Source organism: Egretta garzetta, unplaced genomic scaffold (assembly GCF_000687185.1).
Source record: "Egretta garzetta isolate BGI_Z169 unplaced genomic scaffold, ASM68718v1 scaffold534, whole genome shotgun sequence".
Lineage (NCBI taxonomy): Eukaryota > Metazoa > Chordata > Aves > Pelecaniformes > Ardeidae > Egretta > Egretta garzetta.
In genome coordinates, this window is record NW_009259534.1 from 402,886 (window position 1) to 425,881 (window position 22,996).

At 45.3% G+C, this 22,996-nt stretch overlaps 1 protein-coding gene across 4 annotated transcripts in view; it reads left to right on the forward strand.

Moving 5' to 3' along the window:
• The window catches only part of DLGAP1 (DLG associated protein 1), a 143,892-nt gene extending 121,162 nt beyond the window's left edge, over positions 1–22,730 (forward strand). For all 4 annotated transcript variants that reach the window (XM_009637631.2, XM_009637632.2, XM_009637634.2 and 1 more), the window contains 4 exons: positions 7,275–7,693; positions 16,951–17,042; positions 19,486–19,638; positions 22,521–22,730. In XM_009637631.2, coding sequence (XP_009635926.1) covers positions 7,275–7,693; positions 16,951–17,042; positions 19,486–19,638; positions 22,521–22,730 — 874 coding nt within the window. The remainder of the gene's footprint in view (positions 1–7,274; positions 7,694–16,950; positions 17,043–19,485; positions 19,639–22,520) is intronic.
• The last annotated feature ends 266 nt before the right edge of the window (positions 22,731–22,996 follow it).

Here is a 22,996-nt window from a genome sequence, read left to right on the forward strand (position 1 = left end):
TCTTGTCAACAGAAGGTGAACCAGCCACTGGCTCTGACACAGCCAATTTCCTTCCCCAGCCATGGCTGCCTGTGATCAGAGCAAACCCTTACAACCCTGGTGGCTCTCAGCCTGCTGCTGAGCTGCCCCAAGCCTGGCATTTGCAGAATTTGCCATAAATTTCTGATCAGACCCTGCTGGTTGGTAATAGCCAACCTCTCTCCTCCAGCCCTGGCCCTGGTGGGAGGCTGAGCCAGCACCCTCTGCTCTGCAATCCAAAGGCCAATATATGGTTTAAAAAAAAAAAAAAAAGTGCTTATGGAATCTCTGTGTGTAAAGCACCCAAGTGCTGTCCCCACATGGCGTTAGACATTTCCTTTCCCTGGAAACCTCCCTGGTTTCCCCACACTCCCTTACATCTTGGACTTCAAGCCTCTGTTGGACACCCAACAAGGAGGGGTGTCCTGCCAGGGCGATGGGGCTGGATGGCTGCCCACCCTCTCAGTCACTGGGAACCACACCATGTACCAGCAGGGTGGATAGAGGGGAGTGCAGCCCTGGGGTGGGCCGTGCAGCAGCTCAGCACTCCCGGGCACGGACAGCCCTTGCTCTGTGGGTATGCGGAGCAGGCACAGACTTGCTGCAGCAGTGGCAGGCTGAGCCCTGTGGGTGTTGGTTCCCAAGCCTGGTGGGCTCTGCTACTGCCATGCTAGGGGAGCGGAGGGGCCATCTGAGGATGGCAGCTGTGCAGGGGACAGTGGGGACATGGCAGTGGCGAACTCTGCTCAAGGCCTCAGCTTCCTGCCACAGCATACCTTGCTTTCTTTGCCCCCTCTTGGCTGCTCTCTGCTGGGGGGATGACCACTGCCGAGGAGCTGGGCCCATGTTGATAGTCTTAGGTAGGGCTGGAACCTCTCAGTGCAAAGGGCTTTCTTATTCAAGCATAGCCTGGGACCAGCGTTGCAGTACTATCCCAATGAGTGGTGAGAGAGGGAGAAGCTGGGCAGAGCGTGGAAGCAGGGACGTTAGTTGAAATTCTGACAGTGTTATTTATTAGTAGCCGACCCAGGTCCTGCAGGCACTGAGACAGCCACGAAAGCAGCACAACTCACCCCACTCCTGCCTTGTACTGTTCTGCGCCTGTGTCCCAGAATGGGACATTGTGGTCTGCAATGGGGCATTGTGGTCTGCAATGGGGTATCCCCAGGGACACTGAGTGCACCAGGGGCTGCTGCCTTTCCCTCCGGGATCCCAGGGGAGACAGGGAGGAGGTTTCAAGTGCCACGGATGACAAGCATGGCTTGTGGCTTCTGGGCAATGGATGAAGATGAGCTGCTGTGGGGAGTGGGGTTGGAGCAGGAATATTGTTTTCTTGGATTGCATCCATTTGTTTGGGCACTGACATTGTAAGGGACTAGCTGTATCAGCTGAATGTTCCCAAGCCCATGGGGCCTGATGGGATTCATCCCAGTGTACTGAAGGAGCTAGTGGATGTTACAGCAGGACCACTCTCAATCACCTACCAAAGGTCTTGGGAGTCTGGAGAGGTCCCTGCTGGCTGGAAGCTAGCCAGTGTTATTCCAATTTATAAGAAGGGTGTGAGGCTACCAACCTGGTAGTCTAACCTGGAAAAATTATGGAGACTATACTGCATACTACTGAAAGGCATTTAAAGAATAATGAAATCATCAGGCACAGTCAACATGGGTTCACAAAGGGAAAGTCCTGTTTAACTCATCTGATAACCTTATATGAGAAGGTCACCCACCCAGTGGATGAAGGGAAGGCAGTGGATGTAGTTTTTCTAGGTTTTAGTAAGGCTTTTGATACTGTCCCTCACAGCATCCTTCTGGACAAGTTGTCCAACTGTGGGATGAGCAGGTTCATAGTGCACTGGCTGAAGAACTGGCTGAAGGGCAGGGCTTAAAGGGTTGTGGTGAATGGGGCAACATCTGCCCTGTGTCCAGTCACTATTATTCCACAGGGTTCAGGTCTAGGGCCAGCTCTGTTCAGTATATTTATCAATGATCTGGATGCAGGAATTGAATGCACCATTAGCAAGTTTGCTGACGATACCAAAGTGGGAGGTGCAGTTGACTCTCCTGAGGGACAAGAGGCCTTGCAGAGAGATCTGGATAGATTGGAGCACTGGGCAATGACTAGTAGGATGAAATTTAACAAGTCCAAATGCTGGATCCTGCACCTAGGACAGAGTAACGCTGGGCACAGGTATAAACTGGGAGAGGCGTGGCTGGCGAGCAGCCCTGCAGAGGGGGACCTGGGGGTGCGGGTGGGCAGCAGGCTCAGTGTGAGCCAGCAGCGTGCCCTGGCAGCCCAGAGGGCAAACCCCATCCTGGGGTGCATCACGCACAGCATCACCAGCCGCTCACAAGAGGTGATTATCCCGCTGTATTCAGCCTTGGTGCGGCCTCACCTGGAGCACTGTCTGCAGTTCTGGGCCCCACCATTTAAGAAGGCTGTGAAGGGCCTTGAATGCATCCAGAGGAGGGGGGCAACAAAGCTGGTGCAGGGGCTGGCAGGCATGTCCTGTGAGGGGCGGCTGGGAACTTTGGGGTCATCTAGTTTGGAGAAGGGGAGGCTGAGGGGCGACCTCGTTGCTCTCTGCATCTTCCTGAGGAGGGGAAGCAAGAGGGAGGTGCTTAGCTCTTCTCCCTGGAATACAGTAACAGGACGTGTGGGAATGGTTCAAAGCTGCACCAAGGAAGGTTTAGACTGGAAGCATGAGGAAGCACTTCTTTACTGAGAGGGTGGTCAAACACTGGGACAGGTGTCCTAGAGAGGTGGTCAATGCCCCAAGCCTGTCGGTGTTTAAGAGGTATTTGGGCAATGCCCTTAACAACGTTTTTTAACCTTTGGTCAGCCCTGAATCCGTCAGGCAGTCAGACTAGGTCATCATTGTAGGTCCCTTCCAACTGAAACAGTCTAACATTGCCATAAGGGATTAGAGTTTCCCTGCTAAGACTCTAGGGTGATGAAAAAAGACTATGTGAATGGGAGAAGGGCTACGGATAGAGCAAAGCACAAAAGATTGCATAGCTTGAAGATGTATGGCTGAAGATCCTGCCACTAGAAGACATGGTACCATACCTGCTAACTCCTTCTCAGTTTATTTTGTTCTGCTGACAGCGGCTGCAACCTTAGCAGGAAAGCCCACAACCAAGAAAGAGTACAGCCAATGGGTAAAGTGAGGCAGGCTGAATTTAATGTAAGCACCTCCGAGGCTCACCATGCATCAGTCAGTTTGAAACCTAGATCTTTTCTGGGTTTGGGGATTTTTTTTTTAGGAAAGAAAGAAGTTCTCGGAGTTGAAATGTAAACATGTTTTTCAAAAGAAAGCAAAAGAAGACTTAGAAACAGTCTTGAATGCTAACAAGTGACCTCGTTGTTGCTGTTCAAAACACACCGTGCTGTTGTTCTCCATACTGGTTTATCCAGTCTGAGGTTTCATGGCTTTCTGCACCTTAGGCCAGATATCTGCTGTCGTTCTCTGAAGCTGTAATTATTATACCTTGTGCCTGCAGGGCACAACTGATTACAAAAGCGCCAAGCCTGAAAGCAGAGGAAGAAGCAAATCCCTGTTTTTAACGATTACCAGCAATTTATGAAAGCTTTTTCTTTTTTTTTTTTTTTTTAGGTAGACCTGTGAGTGTTTTCTATGTGCAGAAACAGTGAAAACTTAGGCATTAGCTTCAGCCACTTTTCTGTGGTATGGAGTTCTAACGGAGAGCAAAACAAAAAAAAGGCTTATGTGGGACACAAAAGATATTTTGTAAGAGTAAAATATCCTGGAAGTGAGTGAGGAAACTAAGTCAGAGACTAAAATTACCATCTATTAGGCAGTTTATATGGATGTGCTGGAGGTAGGCAGATAGTGGGTGTCTTCCTGCATTTCTATTTCATTCAACATACATTTCCTTGGCAGTATTTTTTTTAATTTTGAACCAATGCTATATTCTATTGCCAAGTTGTTTTTCTTTTGAAGACAGATAAGCTACAAAATCCAGTGCCAAGAATCTGTCGAGCAAGCCTGTAGCGTACTATTATATAGATAAAACAAAGGCAAAAAAAAAAGTAGGTCATTCTATTTTATTTATTGAGCAGAGTCTGGTTTTGGTGGTACTAGCTGATACTGAACCCAGTAAGAGCACACTCCTGAAGGCTTTGAAATGTGGTGCCTCCAGCGATACATCCTTTTGACAAGTAGACCTTGATATTTTCACATTTGGGTTTTGGTGTGCTTTGAAAAGCCAGAGTGTTACAAATGGTCATCTAAAATAGAAGGCTAGCAGAGTGTAGGGCACTGGGGAAAGTAGAAGGCAGCTGTGATTTGGAGGTAGGGGCGCAGAGAAGAACGAGGCTGGATTAAGGGATTTGCTTTTCTCTCCAGTACCCTGGAAGGTGTGGAAGAGTACACCGTGTACTAATGCCTTGGTTCTCAGTGAACCCTGACTAAATGACTGAAAAGAAATCCCGTGTGAGCATGTGCCCGTGTGGGCACACACATTCGTGGGCCTGTGTCTGTGTGTCTGTGTATGCGTGCACGCACTTCAGTGCAGATAAAGGATTTGTCAGGTTGGTGGCCAAATTAAGGCAATTTTTAAAAAACTAGCACAGGCTGGACCAGAAGATTTTCATTGTAATGTCAGCCTAAAGCTAAAGTCTTTCAAACCACTAATACCAGTCTAACAGCTTTTCTCTGCCAGGGGCCAGTAGCAGATCCTTCGGGAAAGTATAAAGGAGTGTGTGTAAAGGAAAAGTATAAAGGGTGTGTATAAAGCACTACTTCTCCCAGTAGACCTTCCCAATTTAGCAGTCTGTTGTTCAGGGACTTCCTAAACCAGATATGACATCTGTGTAATAGCTCTTCCTGGACCTATCTCCTGTGAATTTGATCAGGTTTTCTTTGAACCTATTTTTACCTTTGGTTTTCCCAGGATCCTGTGGCAATTTAATTACACATTGTGTGAAGAAGTGCTTCCTTTCGCTAGATTTAAATCTTTATACCTCCAAGCCTTTCAACCAGCTGCCTTCCTCCTCACGGTTCTTGCACTTTGCGAAATGGTGAAACATCACCTAGTCGGGATTTCATAGGGCTCTCTTATCCCTCCTCAGCCATCTGTTTTCTAAACCAAGAAACCTTTTTCCTCCTGTGGAAGCCATACCATATCTCCAATGATCCTTGTCCTCTCTTCTGAACTTTTTCTGCCGTATCGGTCCATAGCAAAATGCTTTGCTCTGCTTGTCAAAGGATAAATACTACCAAGCTGAAGAGTTCTGCTCGCTCCATATTTTCCGGTTTGCTCATGCAAAACGACGGTGGCGTAACCATGACTTTTGCATCGTTTAACAACACCTGTTCCAAAAGAACTGCAAGCAGCAGGTGCTACATTACGATGTTTGTATTCTAAGCCATTATAAAAAAAAATACACACAATCTATTATTAAAGTTTTCCAGGGATTGGTGTGTCTGAGAAGCTACTTGGAGTTTTTCCTACAGAGGAACTGATGTCTTTTATTAGTTGAAGAACCCTTCTCAGCTCCTGTTTTGCTTTGCTCTACTCCTCTCAAATCCTCAGATCAACAGCAGCTAATTTACTCTAGCAGCAGGACTCGATGCAATCCCCCCTGAAGCCTGCTGCATTCCTCCTGAGGTATCTGGATGCATGAGGTATACAGGACATGAAATTCTTGCTCAGCATCCTTCCGTCTGCTCCCTCCCCAGCTGCAGACTAACTACACTTGACAAAGTTTTGCTGTCAGATGGACTTGTCTAATGGGCTATTGCTTTTCAGTGGAAGGTGGCCTATAAAATGGTGCCCAGCATCCAGCGTCACTGTCTCCTCAGCATTTTCAACTGCTGCTTGAGCTCAAACTAAAAATAGAATTGGTAAGGGAAAAACAGCCAAAATATCACAGCAAAATGGGTCCTAACACTGGTTTCAAGAGTTAATGTGAGATTGTGAACAAATTAGAAGTGAAGTACCAGCTGCGTGAGTGCGCAGGCATCCTGGATTCATAAGAAGAAGGGGTGGGAATCTGTCCCTATTCGGTTCAAAACTATGCTCATTCTGCAGCTTAAAAATTGCTAATTTAAGTATCATCTACGTTACTTACTTTATGATTCTACCTTCTTTATCTCCTTTCATCATGGGGCAAGACAGATGTCTGCCTCTCCTGTACTTTTCCTGTGTTCCTCGGTGCATCAGTTTCTAAGAGTTACCCCAACCCTCTGTAATTATTTACCTGCAGATTTTCCTCTCATTCCCTTCACAATTTACTGCTTGTCGTATCTGCTCTCACTACCACCCCCTGCAACAGCATTAGGTGCCCCTTACTCCTTACACTTCCCTCTGCTCCTTCTCTGGCAGCGTCTTCACCTCAGATGCCTTGGACTGCAGAATTTGGGGTGCTGTTTACATAAAGAAAACCCACCCAAAGCCCCAAACCTCCTCTCTCCCCTGCTTTTTCCTTTGCTCTCAGGGTTTGCTCTCTGCCCTCAGAGACTCCAACATGGGGAAACTATGCAAGGGGAAAGGCAGCTACCTACGGGGTAGCAGCCATCATGATGAGGGTAACAGAGGCAGTGACTGAGAACGCCAGCTTTGGTGAAAAAGAGAAGGCCATTTAGAAACTGAGAGTTCGATGTGAAAAACAAACTGTCTTAATGGTGGGAATGGGTGCTAAGATTGTGAGACAGGGCAGTGGTATTTGCAGAAGTAGTAAACTAGCAGGTACATGATCATGAAGCAGCAATGTAAAATACTTATCTGGGTTCTTTATCAATGGAATGTATAACGTTACATAGATAGCGGATTCCTTGGCATTATTATCCTGTTCATCTCACATGTAGGATTTTTAAATGTCACTTGTGAGTTTGGCTGTGCAACTTCAGAGGGGAGTGAGTTTTAAAAGTCAAAAGATAAGTCACTTCTTAAAATTGGGCCCTTTAAACTTCTCATTAATTGGTAACCTAAAATCCTGAGCTACTGACACTAGGAGCGTCTCTTGGGCTAGCCTCTGGCTTTGTTAAACCACACAACAATTAGGGGTATTTGCCTATATAAACAGTGAGCTTGCATGGAAAAAAGGGCAATGTTTGTTTGTTGGCTTGCAATGACAAAAGAAGTTTATGCTGATCTTTTCAAGAAAAAAACACCTGAGTGTAGCCTGAGAGCTGTGACTGCCAGTCTTAGGAGGAGTGGCTGAGTAAGTCCTTTCTTACCGAGTTACCTAGAAAAAGCTTTCTCAATATTTTATGTTTGTGCTTTCCAAAGCTTTCGCAGGTTTACACGATCTAATAGTGTAACAACAGCTGTGCAAGCAGACCTGGATTTCCATGAGAACTTTGAGATAATCGACCCTCAAGAGGACAATACGTGTTCTGGACAAATATCAAGACAATTTTCCCGAGATGCAAGCACCTCTACCGTTAGCATACAAGGGTCAGGAAACCATTACCATGCATGTGCAGTGGATGATGACTTTGATACAGATTTTGATCCATCAATTTTACCTCCTCCTGACCCCTGGATTGACTCTATCACAGAAGATCCTCTGGAAGCTGTTCAAAGGTCAGTGTGCCCACGAGATGGCCACTGGTTTCTGAAGCTACTTCAGGCAGAGAGAGATCGTATGGAGGGCTGGTGCCAACAGATGGAGAGAGAAGAACGGGAAAACAACTTACCTGAGGACAGTAAGTAACTGCATACAATAATATTGCAACCACAAAATATCATTTAATATAGGTCAAATTTACTTGAGTGAATTCTGGATCGTGACCTTTCTCATTTAGGTAATGATTCTCAAAAGGACTGTATGTACGTATATAATAATCCTTATCAAAGTTGATGGGGAATGCAAATGCTCGGCACTTCTGAAACTCCAGAGGTATTAGCTTTTGGGATTGCATAGTTCAATGGATAATTAGGAGATCGTGGTTGGGAATCTTGTAGTATTAATGTTTCTTAACTCTTCCACTTGAATCACTTCTCATAATCTTAGAGTATAATTGAACAGATTCTAGTTCCTTTCCATTAAATTCATATTTTAGCTGCCTTTTTAGATGGTGATTGGCATCAGAGTCTTCAGATGCTTCTCCCAGCTAATAGAGATTTCAGTTGTGCTTCCAAGTTGTTTTCCCCTCTCTTCCCCTCTCCAGTCTCCCCTCATCTCCCTTGCAGTTCTCATTCTTCTTTGATCTTCCCAGTAAAACAAGCTCTACATATTCTGTGATAAAAAACACACACATGCAGACTACATCTCAGTTGTCACCACTGTCAGAAGTATTACCCCACCTGTAAGGTAATGGGAATGTCTAGTGAGCCCTCATTAGTAAGAAGGGTTGGGTAGCTCACGACTTACTCATCCAGGCTAATTAGGGAAGCAGAGCTGAACATGTGGCTCCCTGTCCAGCATTTTTTCCCCCAGTAAAAATTGAAGGTTTTTTCCATTTACTTCCATTACAAGGAGCAGTACTATCTATACAGGTCAACTTTTCGACGTAGGTAAACCTGTGAGCTTAGGGGCATGCTCCTTGTGAGTGAAGCTTTTTCAAATTCTAGCAGGGAGCTTCTAGAAAACGCTGAGGACCAGCTGCATATAGAGAGTACAAAATTGTATAGTTTAGGCACACCTAAGTGTATTTTCCTGGATATAGCAAATAACACGTTTCTGACACCCCAAATCAGCTCCTACCAAAGTAAGGACTACTACTTCAGCTCCAGGATTGCTTCTTCCAAATTTCTAATCCTTCCTCTCAAAAAGGGAGGCTCTGGAAATCTTTTGAGATGTGAAAGTTTTGATTTATGGAAGGAAAGGAATTAAAACTGGTAAAAAATACATTTTTTTAAATTCCTAGAAATGCATAGGCTGTTTCTGCTGGAACTTCCCATTTGACTCAATGAAAGAAATAACCATAGAGAAGTTTGATCTAGGTAGTTGAAGTCAGACACTATTGTAAGCAACTGGAAATTGACTTCTAATGGAAAGTATGAGATAACCTTAACATTAAGGTATGTTAAGGTTTTCTATTTCTACAAAATTTCTATTACATAATAGGGCAATGATTTCTTCTGAGGGAAAAATGCAGAAGGATTAGCCTTCAAAGCAGATCCACATTCCTCATGTTTTAGAGTATTTGAACACCATTTTTAATTTACATCATCAATACATTAAAAAATCTCTTTGAACATGTATCAGAACGCAAATGTTTTCTGGTTTTAGTATGCAAGAAATAAACACCATGAACTAAGAGATTTTAGACTGAAAAAGAAGTGCGAGCACATAACAAATAGGAAATACACAACATTTGTAAGTCCAAGCCACAAAACACACTTGCTTTCTCTTTGCCTCAACAACTTAGAGTGGACATAAGGAAGACATTTTCTATGGTGAGGGTGGGGAGGCACTGGAACAGGTTGCCCAGAGAAGTTGTGGATGCCCCATCATTAAAAGTTTTCAAAGTCAGGTTGAACAGGGTTTTGAGCAACCTGATGTACTCAAAGATATCCCTACCCATGGCGGGGGGAGTGGACTATATGATCTTTAAAAGGTGCCTTCCAACCCAAACCATTCTATTATTCTATGGTCCTATGAACAGATAATGATGGAAAAACCTACAAGTATTTTATTTGCACACCAAAGTAGTTACTCACCTTGGGAAAAGAACATGAAGTGAATTTTACAAGGCTGATACATGCAGGATGTGCATATCTGTGTACAGAATTTTCCCTCGGTGTCTTGGTGTCTTTGATATATGATAGTTTTAAAGGGCTCTTCTTTGAGCAATCAGTTGGAGAAGTCAGTTATGGGGAGGACGAAGGAGTGGTTAGGCTGGTTATTCCCCAATGCCTCCTTACAGCGCACATGACGGGTCCTGTGGATTATTCCTCCTCTTCATTTTCCTGACCAGCACTTCTCATCATTGCTGGAAATGGGAGGAGGAAAGGGGTCACCTGGTTTTTGTGGTCACTGCCGAGGTGCTGATTTCGGTATGATGCCATCGACCACTCCGGCACGTGGCAGCTGCCCCCCATGGAGGCTGAGCAGGGCTTTCTGCTGCAGCTCAGCACGCCGGGCTCTACCTGGTGCCAAGGAAAAGCATATGGTCGGGGCCACACTGCCCGCTCAATGGTGCCAGAAACAAAAGCCTGGCTGTTACAAACCCTGCCCTAAAATATGTCTTTTTCATACATCTATAAACTTTGAAGAGAGGGAGGAAAGAAGCAGAAGAGGTGTGTTCTCCTTGGTTTTTCCTAATGAAATATAACCAGAGCAGGGAACGCATCCTTTGTTTTCAACCTGACATCCCCAGCGTGTGTTTGGCCAGATAACAAAATAACGAGAACGTGTGACAAGCGAGGTTTTCTCGATGCCATGGCAGCTGACAGAGGGCTCGTCCCCCCGGCGCTCCGCGTAAAACGATCCACGTTTCCTCCAGACAATGCGGCCCTTGTGCGAAACAGCTGTCTCGGGGAGACGGCTCGCTGCTGTTTGACAGTGGCTTGTATGTTACATAGATACGTTGGGTATTATCTAGCTGGGAATGAATCTACCAGATGGGATTGAATGTTTCTAGCTGGGAAATGGAGTCTGCTGCTGTGTATAAAAACAAGCTGTGGTTCAGTGGCTGCACGATGAAATGCCAATATAGAGAGAAATGTGGCTCCCCTTCCGCCATGAATTATTTATTGTGTAGTATATTCTGGTTTTATCTGAAATAATTTTCTGATAAAGCTGCGGCGTCTGTATACCACTCACAGATGAATACCACTCACGCTTTAAGCTAGGATACTTGATGTGGTTTCTGTGTATTTTGCTGTTAGAGGGGCGTTGGCTACAAACTCTAGGGCTCTCATAAAAAAAAAAATAAATGTTGGAGATATGAGGCTAAACACCTTGCGAGAATTGATTGATGCTTTGGATCAGGCCTCAAGTGAAATCACTGGTTTACTTTTTTTTGGGGGGAGGGGGGGGAGGTTCTCCTCAACCCTCTGCTCTCTCCCCTGCAAAATTTCATATATTCAGAGCCTCGCCGCTGATGTTGGTGACTTTTGGCTCAGGCCTCTGGAGTAGCCATTTACACACAGAATTAGCAGCAACAGGCCTGGCTCCCCGTGCAGCGCTGTTGTCGAGCAGCCCCCCGCCTCTTTTTTTTCCGCAGCAGCAGTGGGCACGGGAACGTGCACCCACCCCCTTGGCCTGGCTTTTGCTGGATTTTTTGCTGTTGTTTTGATTTCGCACGGGGTATTATTAATTTTTCTGGAAGAACCGGAGGGCTTCATTTTGCCCCCCTTCAGAAATGTTTCTGTTTCACACAGGGTTGTAATGTGGCTTCGATGCGAAGATAACCGTCGGAAGCAAAGAGTGGGCCTGACTCACCGCAAGTCAGGTGTAATGTGGGTTTAGTGGCGAGACAAGTCAGGCCAATCAAGTAAAAACTAAACTAGAAAACCAAGGCATGTCATTACAACTGCCTTGCATGTGTATTACGCTCCTCTGGGCTAGTCTGCGAACAAAGGTTGACCTCAAATCTGCAGTAACCTCGCTGCTTAGGACCAGGCTCTGTAAATGCAGCCAGTTCCGACAAATGATACAACACTTGCACACTTTCCGCTGTTTTGGTTTGTTTTGATTGTTTCAAAGGAAAACTTAAAGAGCAAAGGCTAGATGTAAGAGAAGAAAGCTAAGGAAAAGATACGTTTTTCTCAATACTTGGGCATGGCAAAAGAAAAGGAGACCTATCAGTTCATTCTCAGCCACGAGCAAGGAAAACCATTTGCCAGTCCTCTGCAGGGCTTCCCCGAGCCATCCTGGTTCTTGCCGCTCAGAGGTGCAAGGTGGCCTCGTCCCGCAGGGGGCTGATGCAGCCTTGCAGGGGGACGGTCACTGGCCTGACGTGTGGCTGAGTCCTGCTGGAATCCCCCTGGCTACATTCCTCTGGCCGACCGCCCGTCTCGTCCTTTTCTTCCTCCGGTTTTCTTTTCTCCCCAGAAGGGACTTCTCCGTCTGCAAGGGTTTCTCCAAGGAAAGCCAGCTCTGGGCTGGAAGCCCTGCCAGTGTCCAAAGGCTAGCAAAGAAAAAAGAGAAATCTGCAAGCAAGGAAACAATATAGTCAGGGGGGAAAAACATGCAGTATGCTAATAAAAGCCAAGTAAGTCAGAGCGCACATGGAAACTGCTTTACTCCCAGTGAACAGCATTTACTCATTAATTTCAGTGAGATCACTCCTATAAGTAAATATGACTCAAAGCAAGGACTGCCCCTTCCATAGCTTGCTCCATTTGGCTGTTTTCTCCTTAATAGCTGAGCTTAAGACCTGAGCAGTAGCTTTAACTTTGAATTTCCTGGCTTTTGTCATGCTTGGCGTTATTTAAATGTAGGTCTGTCAACATGAATAGGCTAAAATGCTGGTCCATCCTGGCTTGGAAATGGATTGTGACAGCTCTATGGCAGGATTTCTTCATATGCACAGTGCCCAGCCAACATCTGCAACGCAAATGTCAGGCAGTGTCCCTGTAATTTCGGCTATTGTTCCCGCCGCTCGCTCCTGGGGCAATGAACAAGCCACTGGGTTTCTGCTCCCTAGCTTGAGCCCTGCCTACCGACCAGGTGTTTTCACATTAAGAGCACTTGATAGTCACAGCTCTAAAGTGCCTCCTTTGTCACTTGTTAGACCCTGGGGCCTGTCAAAGCTGAAAGGCAAAGAGGATCAGCTGGCGGTATAAGGCCAAATAATACCGCCGCTTCTATGTGATGGCTTTTCACATCACTTTAGGTGGGTTTTGCTGTTGTTTTCTTGTATTTGGTTATCCTCGTTAGACACACAGTCTCCTTCCAAGGTAGAACAGATGACAACGTCACCAGTTCTTTACTGGTGTTTGAAATGCTTTTTTTCTGTTGTTTCTTTTCCCGTGAAAAGGGGGGGAGAGGGAGGAGATACAGAGAGCTCCACAATCCCAAAGTAGGTCCTATGCAGTTCTTAGACCCAAGAGAAGCAAGAACTTAGGGCTTGAACAGCACGTAGTCTTAAGTTTATATTTAAGAATGTTTTAAAAGGAGACCAGGTTGCGGAGTTAGAGACACAAGGAAATTCACTGGCATGTGTCGCTCCTAGAATAACATTCTGCCACCCCTGGTCAAAAACAATGATAGCGAGGAGGCACTCCGCAATAGCTGAATTATATCAAAATAGCTATACCGAAGCAGTTCTTCCAGAACAGACATAATTGTCTATTCCTTAAAAGTCATCGCAGGAGAGAACTGGATTTTCAAGGAGGAGAGGTCAAAGCGAGGAGGGGGGAAGAAAAAAAAAAGGAAAATTCAAACTATAAAAACAAAACACTGCAGTAGACACTCTTGTCCCCCTGGGGAAGGGGTGACAGCAAAGCATATGATGGATGTTAATAATGTTCCTTAATGCATTACTGGAAGGCATTCAGACCCGACAGTGCTGAGTGTGCTGTATAACCCTGTATGGAACAGAAAGCAGATATGAATAACATTATATAGGTGTTTAAGTCCGTTATGATTGTATCTTGATGGGTTGGTATTTTTTGTTGTTGCTTGGTTTTATACATTTTCTTGTATCCCATTAGCTGAACACATCGATTTGAATGTTTACATGTTTTCCTCTCGTACCCCACCTCCCTTGCTGTTAAAGATTTCTCTAATTCTTTTCTTATGTATTTTGAGCATTATCTTTGCAATTCCACTTATTTTCTTGGTATTTGGCTTCAAACCTCTCAGGATTTTCTCCTCAGAAAGTATCAGTCTATTTTTACTTTTCGGGTTTTTACTACACTTTAGCCTTTCTCTTTGGCGCTGGAGGTTTTGACTGAGTAAGCGAAACGAGCACTCTGCCTTGAAACACTAAAAGCAACATGCGTTTGGAAACAAAACTGTTGATAAGGCTTTGTGCCTTCTGGAGAGATGCCTTTCAGTCTTTCGCATGCTTTGTCTTTTCTTTTTTTTCCGCCGGGGCGAGGAATCAGTGACACTTGACTAGATACAGCCACGGCTACAGCAGGAGTGGCAACAATAGAGAACAGCATCAGCATGCATCCCACAGTCAGCTGGGATGATGGTTTTTAGGCAAATAGCCAGTCGCTAGGCAGCCAAGGACAAGGACTTCCTTTTCCCTCTGCTGAGATCTCTGAATATTAAGCTCTTCTTCCCTCATAGAAAGGGGCACGTTTCCATCCCTCACCAACAAGGTGTATTTACATTTCCTTCATACTCGGGACGTGATTTCCAACTCGGCTGGTGCAGGTTTCCGGGAAGAGGCGCCTCATCTCTTTTTGTCCCAAGAAGTCGAGAGACCGTTTTTTCTCCCCTTCTCAAGTCTTGGGAAGCGTCAGAGTGGCCGAGCTCCAGATGAGGCAGCTGTTCCCAAATATACTCAGTGGGAAGAGTTTTCATAACAATGGGAACCACATGAAAGCTCCCGGAGAAGCTCCTCCTACTATTGAAGAGTCCTTTCAGTTGAGTGGTTTGCATATTGGGTTGCATAAATGACTAGACACACCAAGGGGTCCATTTTCAGCACTGTGCGCATAGAATTAGACACGCAAGCCTTGCTAACAATAATGAGAGTTGTGTGCAAAACTCCCTGCGCAATATGCTGAAAATATTCTGCTTAGTGAATCTTCCAGCTCACGGCTATTTCCTGGCAGTGCTGAGCTGAGTTCTGGGAACGAAATGAAAGTCTGGGCTCTGTGTGTGTTCACAGAGCTCTCTCCTATAGTTTCCGAAAAAAATGTGAAAAGACTCTCTCTTCCCACCCTCCCTTTTTTTCCCCCCTTTGTATGTCTAAAGTATAAATGAACTCCTCATCCCGCTTTTCCTTCAGCAGCCTTAAGGAGCGAGCTTTAAGGCTGCTGAAGGAAAAAGCACTTGCCTTGAAGGAGCAGAACACAGACTTTGTACTACTCTGTGTCTGGTTTCAGTTCATAATGGGTGTTTGTGCCAGTTTGCTTAGCGTGTGGCTACGCAAGTGAACCCCTTGGAGAGGCCTTTCTCTGACCAAACGCTGCACGGGGGCTGTCTGGCTGCAAGCTGCCGACACGCACTGCTGCAGCCAGTCACAGGACCGTGAGACCCTAAAAATGTTGTCAGAAGGGGTTATAGCAAAGTTGTATTTCTTTATTTGTATACTTATTTGTTTTTCATTGTGGAGAGTCAAAATATTTTGTGGTATTCTCCCATTGGAGCTCTGCTAATGTTGTGTTAGGTTCCATACAAACCGTGAGCGTGCCCAAGGGATGGTGCAGAGGATGGCAGCTTAGCACTGGCATCTCCTCTAGGCTCTGCCAACAGTTCACTCACCTCGAGCAGGCTACTTCATGTCTTTGTTTTTCCTGTTCCTCCCTCACCTGCCTCATGTATCCAGACTGCAAATTTGTCATGGAGAAGTTGCTGTGTTTATATGAGGGCTGGGACAATGCAAATATCTATTAGTAGGAGTGATAGTGAAAATTATGACACAGTGGCTGCCATTCATGTTTTTCATTAATGAAGTGGTAAATATTTTTTATTAAATTAAATTAATTTTAGAATAATCATTTAACCAAAGGATTGGGGGATAATAAGTTGCTTCAGCTGAGAGGGAAGATGAATGGTGGAGCCAGATACATCCATGATGCCAGCCTGTTTATTTAAAGACAGTGCATAAAGCATGGTTGTTCTTGGTTTCTTTCCTGAGCACTGAAAGTCTCAAACAAACCTGTAGCTGCTTCCTTGCTCACAGCAGCAATTTTCTTTCAATCAGCAGTCCCCAAAATCGCACTCTCTTTTCTGGATTCACTGTCCTACTGCCAGTTCAGGCCATGTCTGTCTTTCTGCTCTGTTTCTGCATGCTTGCTTCTTTTTTCATATGCACACGCGCGGGTGCGTGCACACACACACGCGCTCCCCCTTGACCAGAACTCAGCAAAGCCCCAGAGAAATGCAGGTCTCTGGATGCACCAGGGTATGCCTCAGTTTCAGGCAGCTTATTCTCAGCTACCCCTTGCAGCAGTAAAACCCCTCCGGTTCAGTGAGGTTGAATGCAAGCAAAACAGTGTAAGCTCCTGTTTTATTCAGAGGCATTTACTATGGGCTGTCTTCTGGTTCACTGCAGTCCTTCACAGTACTCAGTCAGTCCAAAGAGACCGTAAGTACCCAGCTGCCTGTACAAAGGAGTCCCCCGACAGTGCAGGAGCTGGGCTAGGACTCTTTGACACCTCCCTCCAGGTCTCCAGCAAGGAGGAGAGGCCAGGGTGTGATTGCTCCCCGAAATATGCCCTGGGCATCCTGGTTCAAAGGCAGAAGCGGCTTCAGATTGTGCTCCTGGAAAATACTCAGAGGGTCTGAATGAGATTCATCGATGTGCGTTACCATCACCATTCCCTTTCTGGGGCTCAGATCGAGCGACGCTCAGCTAAACCCGAAAACAAGGCGCCAAGTTGCTAAGTGAGATGGCAGAGGTGCTGGTAGACGCAGGGTCTTCCAAACAGTGTAGAAGGCATCACAGGGTTTGAAAGCCACATGTCCTTGTGCAGGGAGCTGGGTTTGTATTCAAAGCCTGAGCCTAGGTCACAGTGATGGTGAGAGGTGTAATTTCTGGAGAGCTTTCTATACGGGTTGCAAAATCTTTTGATTAGCCATATTTATACTGCCTTAGAAGTGTTCTTTGCTGGTTGGAACTGGTCTTACTGGGGGAATGAGAGTATGCTGCAGTAATAGATGAGTATTTTTGCCAATGCAAGCTGCCCTGGGAGCCCTTGCAGTATGCCTGTGCCTGGTGCAGATCTGGCCTCAGATTTATCAGTTTCTCTCTAATCCATGACTGAAAGATAACATGCTTTTTGAAAGCCAGAGCTGACTACTGCGCAGCTTTCTCCTCGCTTTTTAAAGGCTTTTAGTTGCCCGCAGCAAAGCAAGCATTGTGACTTACGTTTCTTTTTCTCTCAGTTCTAGGGAAAATTCGAACTGCAGTGGGCAGTGCTCAGCTCCTCATGGCCCAGAAATTTTACCAGTTCAGAGAACTTTGCGAAGAAAACCTGGTATGTAACTTTTCTCCCAGACGCTCTTGTGTGCCTTTTACTAACCCTGTGAATAACCATACCTAAAGTAGACAGATTTTTCTAACACGGTAATTTTTCCAGTAAAGGCAGCATTGAGTTTGGAAGTAACTCTGTCAAACCTGACGGAGTCAGCATGCATTTCACAATAGCTTGAGATCCTTAAAGACAGGCAAAAAGCTTTGGGTGAAATACCACTAAGACTCTGCTACTGAGTTCAGAGTAGCAAGGATCTGTCCCTTGACCTCTGAATACAGTTCACCTGGGCAGAGAGATGTGTGAGTGCCTCCTCGGGGTCTTTCAGGGTGGACCAGAGTCTCACGAGTGGGGCTTTCCCACCTAATTCCAATGCCACCTCTATTCAGCAAGAAGGAAACACCAGGAAATCTGACATTGAAAGTTGGTGCCTCATGTTCCAGAACCCCAAGAGCCAAAGTCATTTTCCAGAGTGCTAAAGGGCCAAAGAGGCAAAAAGCCAGTACGTTATCACTGTTATTACTGTAGGTAACTGTTATATGCTACCACTATTATTATTATTGTTTGCTATTTTTACGCTGTTAGTAGTAATAGAATCACAATGATGTTCCTGTTGATAAATAAAAATACATTTCACACCATATATCCAAAGTAGTATTCTCAAAAATTCCAGCACTTACAAAGATTTTCAAACTTTTTAACAAACAATCCATCCTTGCAGAGTAGATACAATACATTTAATTCCCAATTTTGGCATAAATTCCTAGAAGCCCCAAAAGCATAGAGCATTATGCTCTATCAGCACAGAATAGGGAAGGGAAGGCAAACCCCGTGATACTCACCAGGGTGGAGTGGCCATCTCCCACTTCAGTTAATGCACCTCTGGAAAACAAGCCCCAGACTAAAATCTGCCTCAGCGGACAAATGCAACAGAAGTTGGCTCTGTCTAAGCTTTTCAATTCTTAATATAAAAATTGAAAAACCATCCTGGCTGCACATCTTTGTGAATAAAAGTAAACAACTGGGCAGCCTGCTAGTGTCAAGCACTGAAAAATGAGAAATCGAAGTATAAGCTCTGGTCTCATGAATCTGAAGAGATATGCTTTATTGTTTGCTGCTTCGGTGGTACAATAGTCCTATCAAAATCACTTGTCAATGTTGCTGTGAAAAGCACAAATAGGAATTTCTTAACGCAAGCAACTGACTCTTTTGGGCTTATTGCTCCTGGTTGAGGGAGAAAACTTAAACATGGAGTAAAACTTGAGCTATGTAAAATGACATGCAGGGGGCTAATAATAATTTATTTATTCTTTATTAATAACAATATACCAGTGTAATCTTACGAGGCCACAGCAGCCACAAAGCCTTGCTGACTCATATTGGCATAGGGACCTCTCAGCATTTACATAAAACACCTTGAAGTGAGTGTATGCAACATCTCATTTTATCTGAAGAGTTTCCACTGGGAACCATCTTGCAGATAATACACATCCTGTAGAAAGCTTTCCCTCATACGAACTTTGCCAGAGCAGCAGGGACCATTTTCATATATGTCCACTGCACGTGGAACGTGTTCAGAGCTGGGTTGTGCTGAAGGGACACAAGACAGCTCAGAACCTCTCAGGTGACCAGCCTCTGGCCCATGCCATGCTAGAGGTGCTGTCAGTCCAGGTGTGCTCTTCTGTGCCATACTCTGGGGCCAATGAACTGGACTGAGCTATCACACGCAAAGCAATGCTCCCCACCTGTGTCCCAGTCTCACTCTTCCCAAAAATGTGCCTCTAAAAATGGGAATACTGTGCTTCTGCATGTTCTCGTCTCAGCTTTTCACCCCACAAAGGTTATTCTTATTTAAAAAAAAAAAAAAAAAAAAAAAGAAAAAATTGGCCTGAGGTGTATAAGAGGCAATTTTACTTGAAATAGTGTATTTTTATAGCCCTCAGATTCTCAGAGTGTGGAAGAAATGTTCATGCATTGGTCTATCACTATTTGCACATGCAGCAAATGTACCTTTGCGCATGTCATCGGTCATTCTACAAGCGCGGACACGGTAGGGAATCCTTCTTCACAAAAGTGAAGAGGAGGCTGGCAATTAATTTCAATGTGGTTAGGAAGCCACCCTTGAACCCACCGGTTGTGCCCAGGAACATCCTTAGGCAGATCCTGTCACAGGGGACCTGCCACGTGCCCTTTCCCTGTGGTCTGCAGCAGATAGCCGCTGCCTTCGGTGAGCGGGGGCTTGCAGGGGCAGAGGGGCTCGACACCGAGCCAGGCTCCTCACAAAAACCCCTACCAGTAAGTAGTGCTCAGCTTTGTTTCTCTCTCTGTGTCTCACCCCATCGCTGGGATCTGCTGAAACTGCTTTGCTAGCGAGATTCGTAACCACTTGCACAAATGCTTTACATTAAGAGGTACTAAAGCCAACGTGTTTTTTTCTTCTGTTGTACAGAATCCTAATGCACATCCACGGCCGACCTCCCAGGATTTAGCAGGGTTTTGGGATATGCTGCAGTTGTCCATAGAAAATATTAGTATGAAATTTGATGAACTTCATCAGTTAAAGGCCAATAATTGGAAACAGATGGATCCTCATGACAAGAAGGTAGAACATTGTAGATTTTGTATGCTTCATTTAAAACCCTGCACAAATACTGGACAGATTAAATAGGCCTCTGTGTTACAGTGTTGACGTTAAAAATGTGAAATGAAGCTCATATCAAATTAATTTCATTGTAATAACAATGTTTACATAATAATCATCTGGGATATTATCTGTAATATGTTTCAGGCATATTTTTAAACCAAATCTGTCTTTGTGAATCGGATAATGGGAATGTGGTACTTTGTTAAGCTTTACATTTAATCGTATTAGACGATAAATCGTTGGAAGGAACTGCCTTATATATTGATTCTTAAAATTAAATAAATCACATTTACGGTTCATATTATTGCATATAGCAAGAGTTCTAGGTTGTGTTACTGAAAACACTAGGGAAGCACTGTAACCACCGCTGACTTTGGTAACCAGATTACAAACAGCGCGATATCAAAAAATATGCCTTCCAAAATGTCACATGGAAGAACTTCTTCATCTTTTTTTTTTTTTGTCCATTTGTTTGGGTTTTTTTTATTTAGGGGTTTTTTTAATGGGTTATTTCATAACCAGGTTCACTTTGCTGGTAGTGTTGTTTACCCAAGGTAGCATAAAAATCATCCGGAGCTTCGGTCTTTTTTTTAAACATAGTCTTCTTCTGTCACCATGAAAAACTACCACATCTCCAAGTGTAAGCCACATTTCACTTTCCATTCTCATTTGGCACCATTGCCTTATTTTTCTCCTCACTATCCGCATCGAGACAAACAGCACTTGGGTGAGCCAAAATGCACAAACGTTTCAGAAAATCCTTAAAAGACAGACCCATTCCTAGAGGAATCAACAGCCTAATGTCGCGCTCCTATAGGTATGTAATTTGATGGCTGAAGTTCCGCTGTGGCTGGTCTGATACCAATGAATAGAGCCACCAAGTAGGGTCACCAGAAGGAGGGGGAGCATGACTTCCAGGTACAGGGGCTCAGACAGGAGTCCGGGCTGCCCCAACTTACGGCCAGCTGGCTGCCAATGACCAAAGCGATGTTTTCTTTCGAACAAATAACCATAATAATATCGCACCCCATTAATCTTGCAGCAGGAAGTTTGCAAAGGCAGTGCTGGTAGCGCTCTCCCTCCTCTTCCTCCAAGCAAGACTAAACACTCATTCCTGACTTAGGAGTGTCATGTTCACACCATTTGTGCACACCTAGAGTGTTTTGTAGGGGAATGGAGGGGAATGTGTTTTCCTAGCCCGAGGTACTGAAGGCAAGTCATGTTCTTATCTTCTTTTTTTTTTTCAGTATCTGTCAGAAAAGGAAGTTAAAACCGTCAAACATGCATGCACAGAAACGCTGGTGTATGGTCTTTCATTAGCTTTTACAGTAAAGCGGGTAGGCCGAGTGTTTGCAATTGCAGCAGTAAGAAACGAGAGCTTTCCTTAAAAAAAAAATGTGCCTTTTCTTTGCTTCCGAAAAATGTTTCAAAGAGTTTCCAACAAAAAGAAGACTATAACGGGTTAAAGGAAGTTAAGTAGTGCTGAAGAAAGGGACCTACAGTAGGAAGGTAAAGATTTTAAAGAATTACACTGACTGTGTTCCTGTTTCAACAGCATTTGTCTATGATTTTAGATGAAACAGATCATCCCCTTTCTTAAAGGGGATAAAAAAAAAAAGAAGAAAAAACTTTCTGTGGAATTGATATTTGCAGTTGCCTTTGGCCTTTGCCACGGGGCCCTTTTTAAGCAGCGTAGATTAATCCTTGGACGGAGAGAAAAAGCAAAGTATGAATAAGTGTAACTAAGCACCTTTATATTTCGAGCCATGGAAGCTGTTGTGAGCAGCATGAGAGAAAACGAAAGGGCAGAATGGGACCTTTGTAGTGCGATAAAATCCCTTCACTCAGAGACCGTGTTCACAGTTGGAAGGGGATGTAACTTAAAAGACAATCTAATTAACTTGACAAAGTCTTTGTGGCCGCCTGAAATTCGGACCTGAATACACTTTTCTTTTTCGGGAGAGATCCTTCTCTGAGGGTTTTTTTTGTTGTTGTTGTTTTTGTGTGTGTGTGTACATGCACCAGGGTATACATGAAAGTCCTCTTTGTTGATCGCGTATCTGGAGCTAGCTGCCACCCTGATGATTAATGCGTGTTCTCTTAACGGTTTTTAAGGTTTTCCTACCAGTTTTTTTCTATTCCTAGCTGACTGTAGCTTGTCATGCCTATTTAGCAGGAGGCTAGAGTTTATGAGAGCTTGGACAGTGAGACCTGAAGCGCGGGGTTTTTGAGCAGTCGTTAAGCCACTGTAAAATACATACATAAATATATGGTGGGTTGTTTTTTTTTTTTAAAAAGTATTTATTCTGATGCACCAGCTGCAGGCAGCTAGTTCCCACCTGCATTTGGGAATGCCAAAGCCACCACGGTACCCCCGTGCTGCCAGAGCGCCTAGCGTTACGCGCCTATAGAAGAGGGTGGCCCGGGAGCCAGGGCTCCCCCAGGGCTCCTCCGCCGAGAGCGGCGTTCGCTCCCCAGCCGCCCCCGAGATGCTCTCCTTTCCAGCCCCTGGTACCCGGAGGAGACGCCTGGATGCCCCCCGCCCCGGGGGGGCCGCACTAAGCGGTTGGCGAGGGGGGCCTCGGCCCCGGCAGCGCCGGGCATTTCACAGGCACCGTCCCCGAGGAGAAGTCGCACTGCGGCCGGCCCTCCCCTCCCTTTTGCCCTTGCCCTGTGTTTATGAACCCTTGAGCACAAAAGCCAGTTCACTGAAGACAGAAAGGCAGATAAGAGCTAACAAACCTTAGGTAAAATGTGTGTTCTAACTACTGACGTATCCTAGTTTTTCCCGCCTTTCCCTGAGAAGCTGTATAATGCCATTAACCTTCTGCTTTGATCAGGAGAGAAGGGTCCCTCCTCCAGTGCCAAAGAAGCCATCGAAAGGTCAGGTGCCACTCATACGAGAACGCTCTCTGGAAAGCTCGCAGCGTCAAGAGGCCCGGAAACGGCTGATGGCTGCCAAGCGCGCTGCATCGGTCCGCCAGAACTCAGCTACCGAGAGCGCCGAAAGCATTGAGATATACATCCCCGAAGCCCAGACCAGGCTATGAAGGGATCCAACTGGGAGGACTCTCTCTGGCAAGACAAGCCTCATGTATAATCTGCCCCTCTAGGCTCCTGCTCAAGGTCACCACGAAGTATTTGTACCTCCTCCTCCTCCTCCTCCTCCTCTTCCTCCTCCTCTCTCGCTCTCTCCCCCCTCCTCTCCCCCTCCCCTCTCTCTGTACGCAGCCGCCCCGATGCTCCCAGTGAACTCCACTGCCGTGGCGTAGTTGTCGGTCCTCCGAGAGATGTCCTCTAATCACCCTTGCTTTCT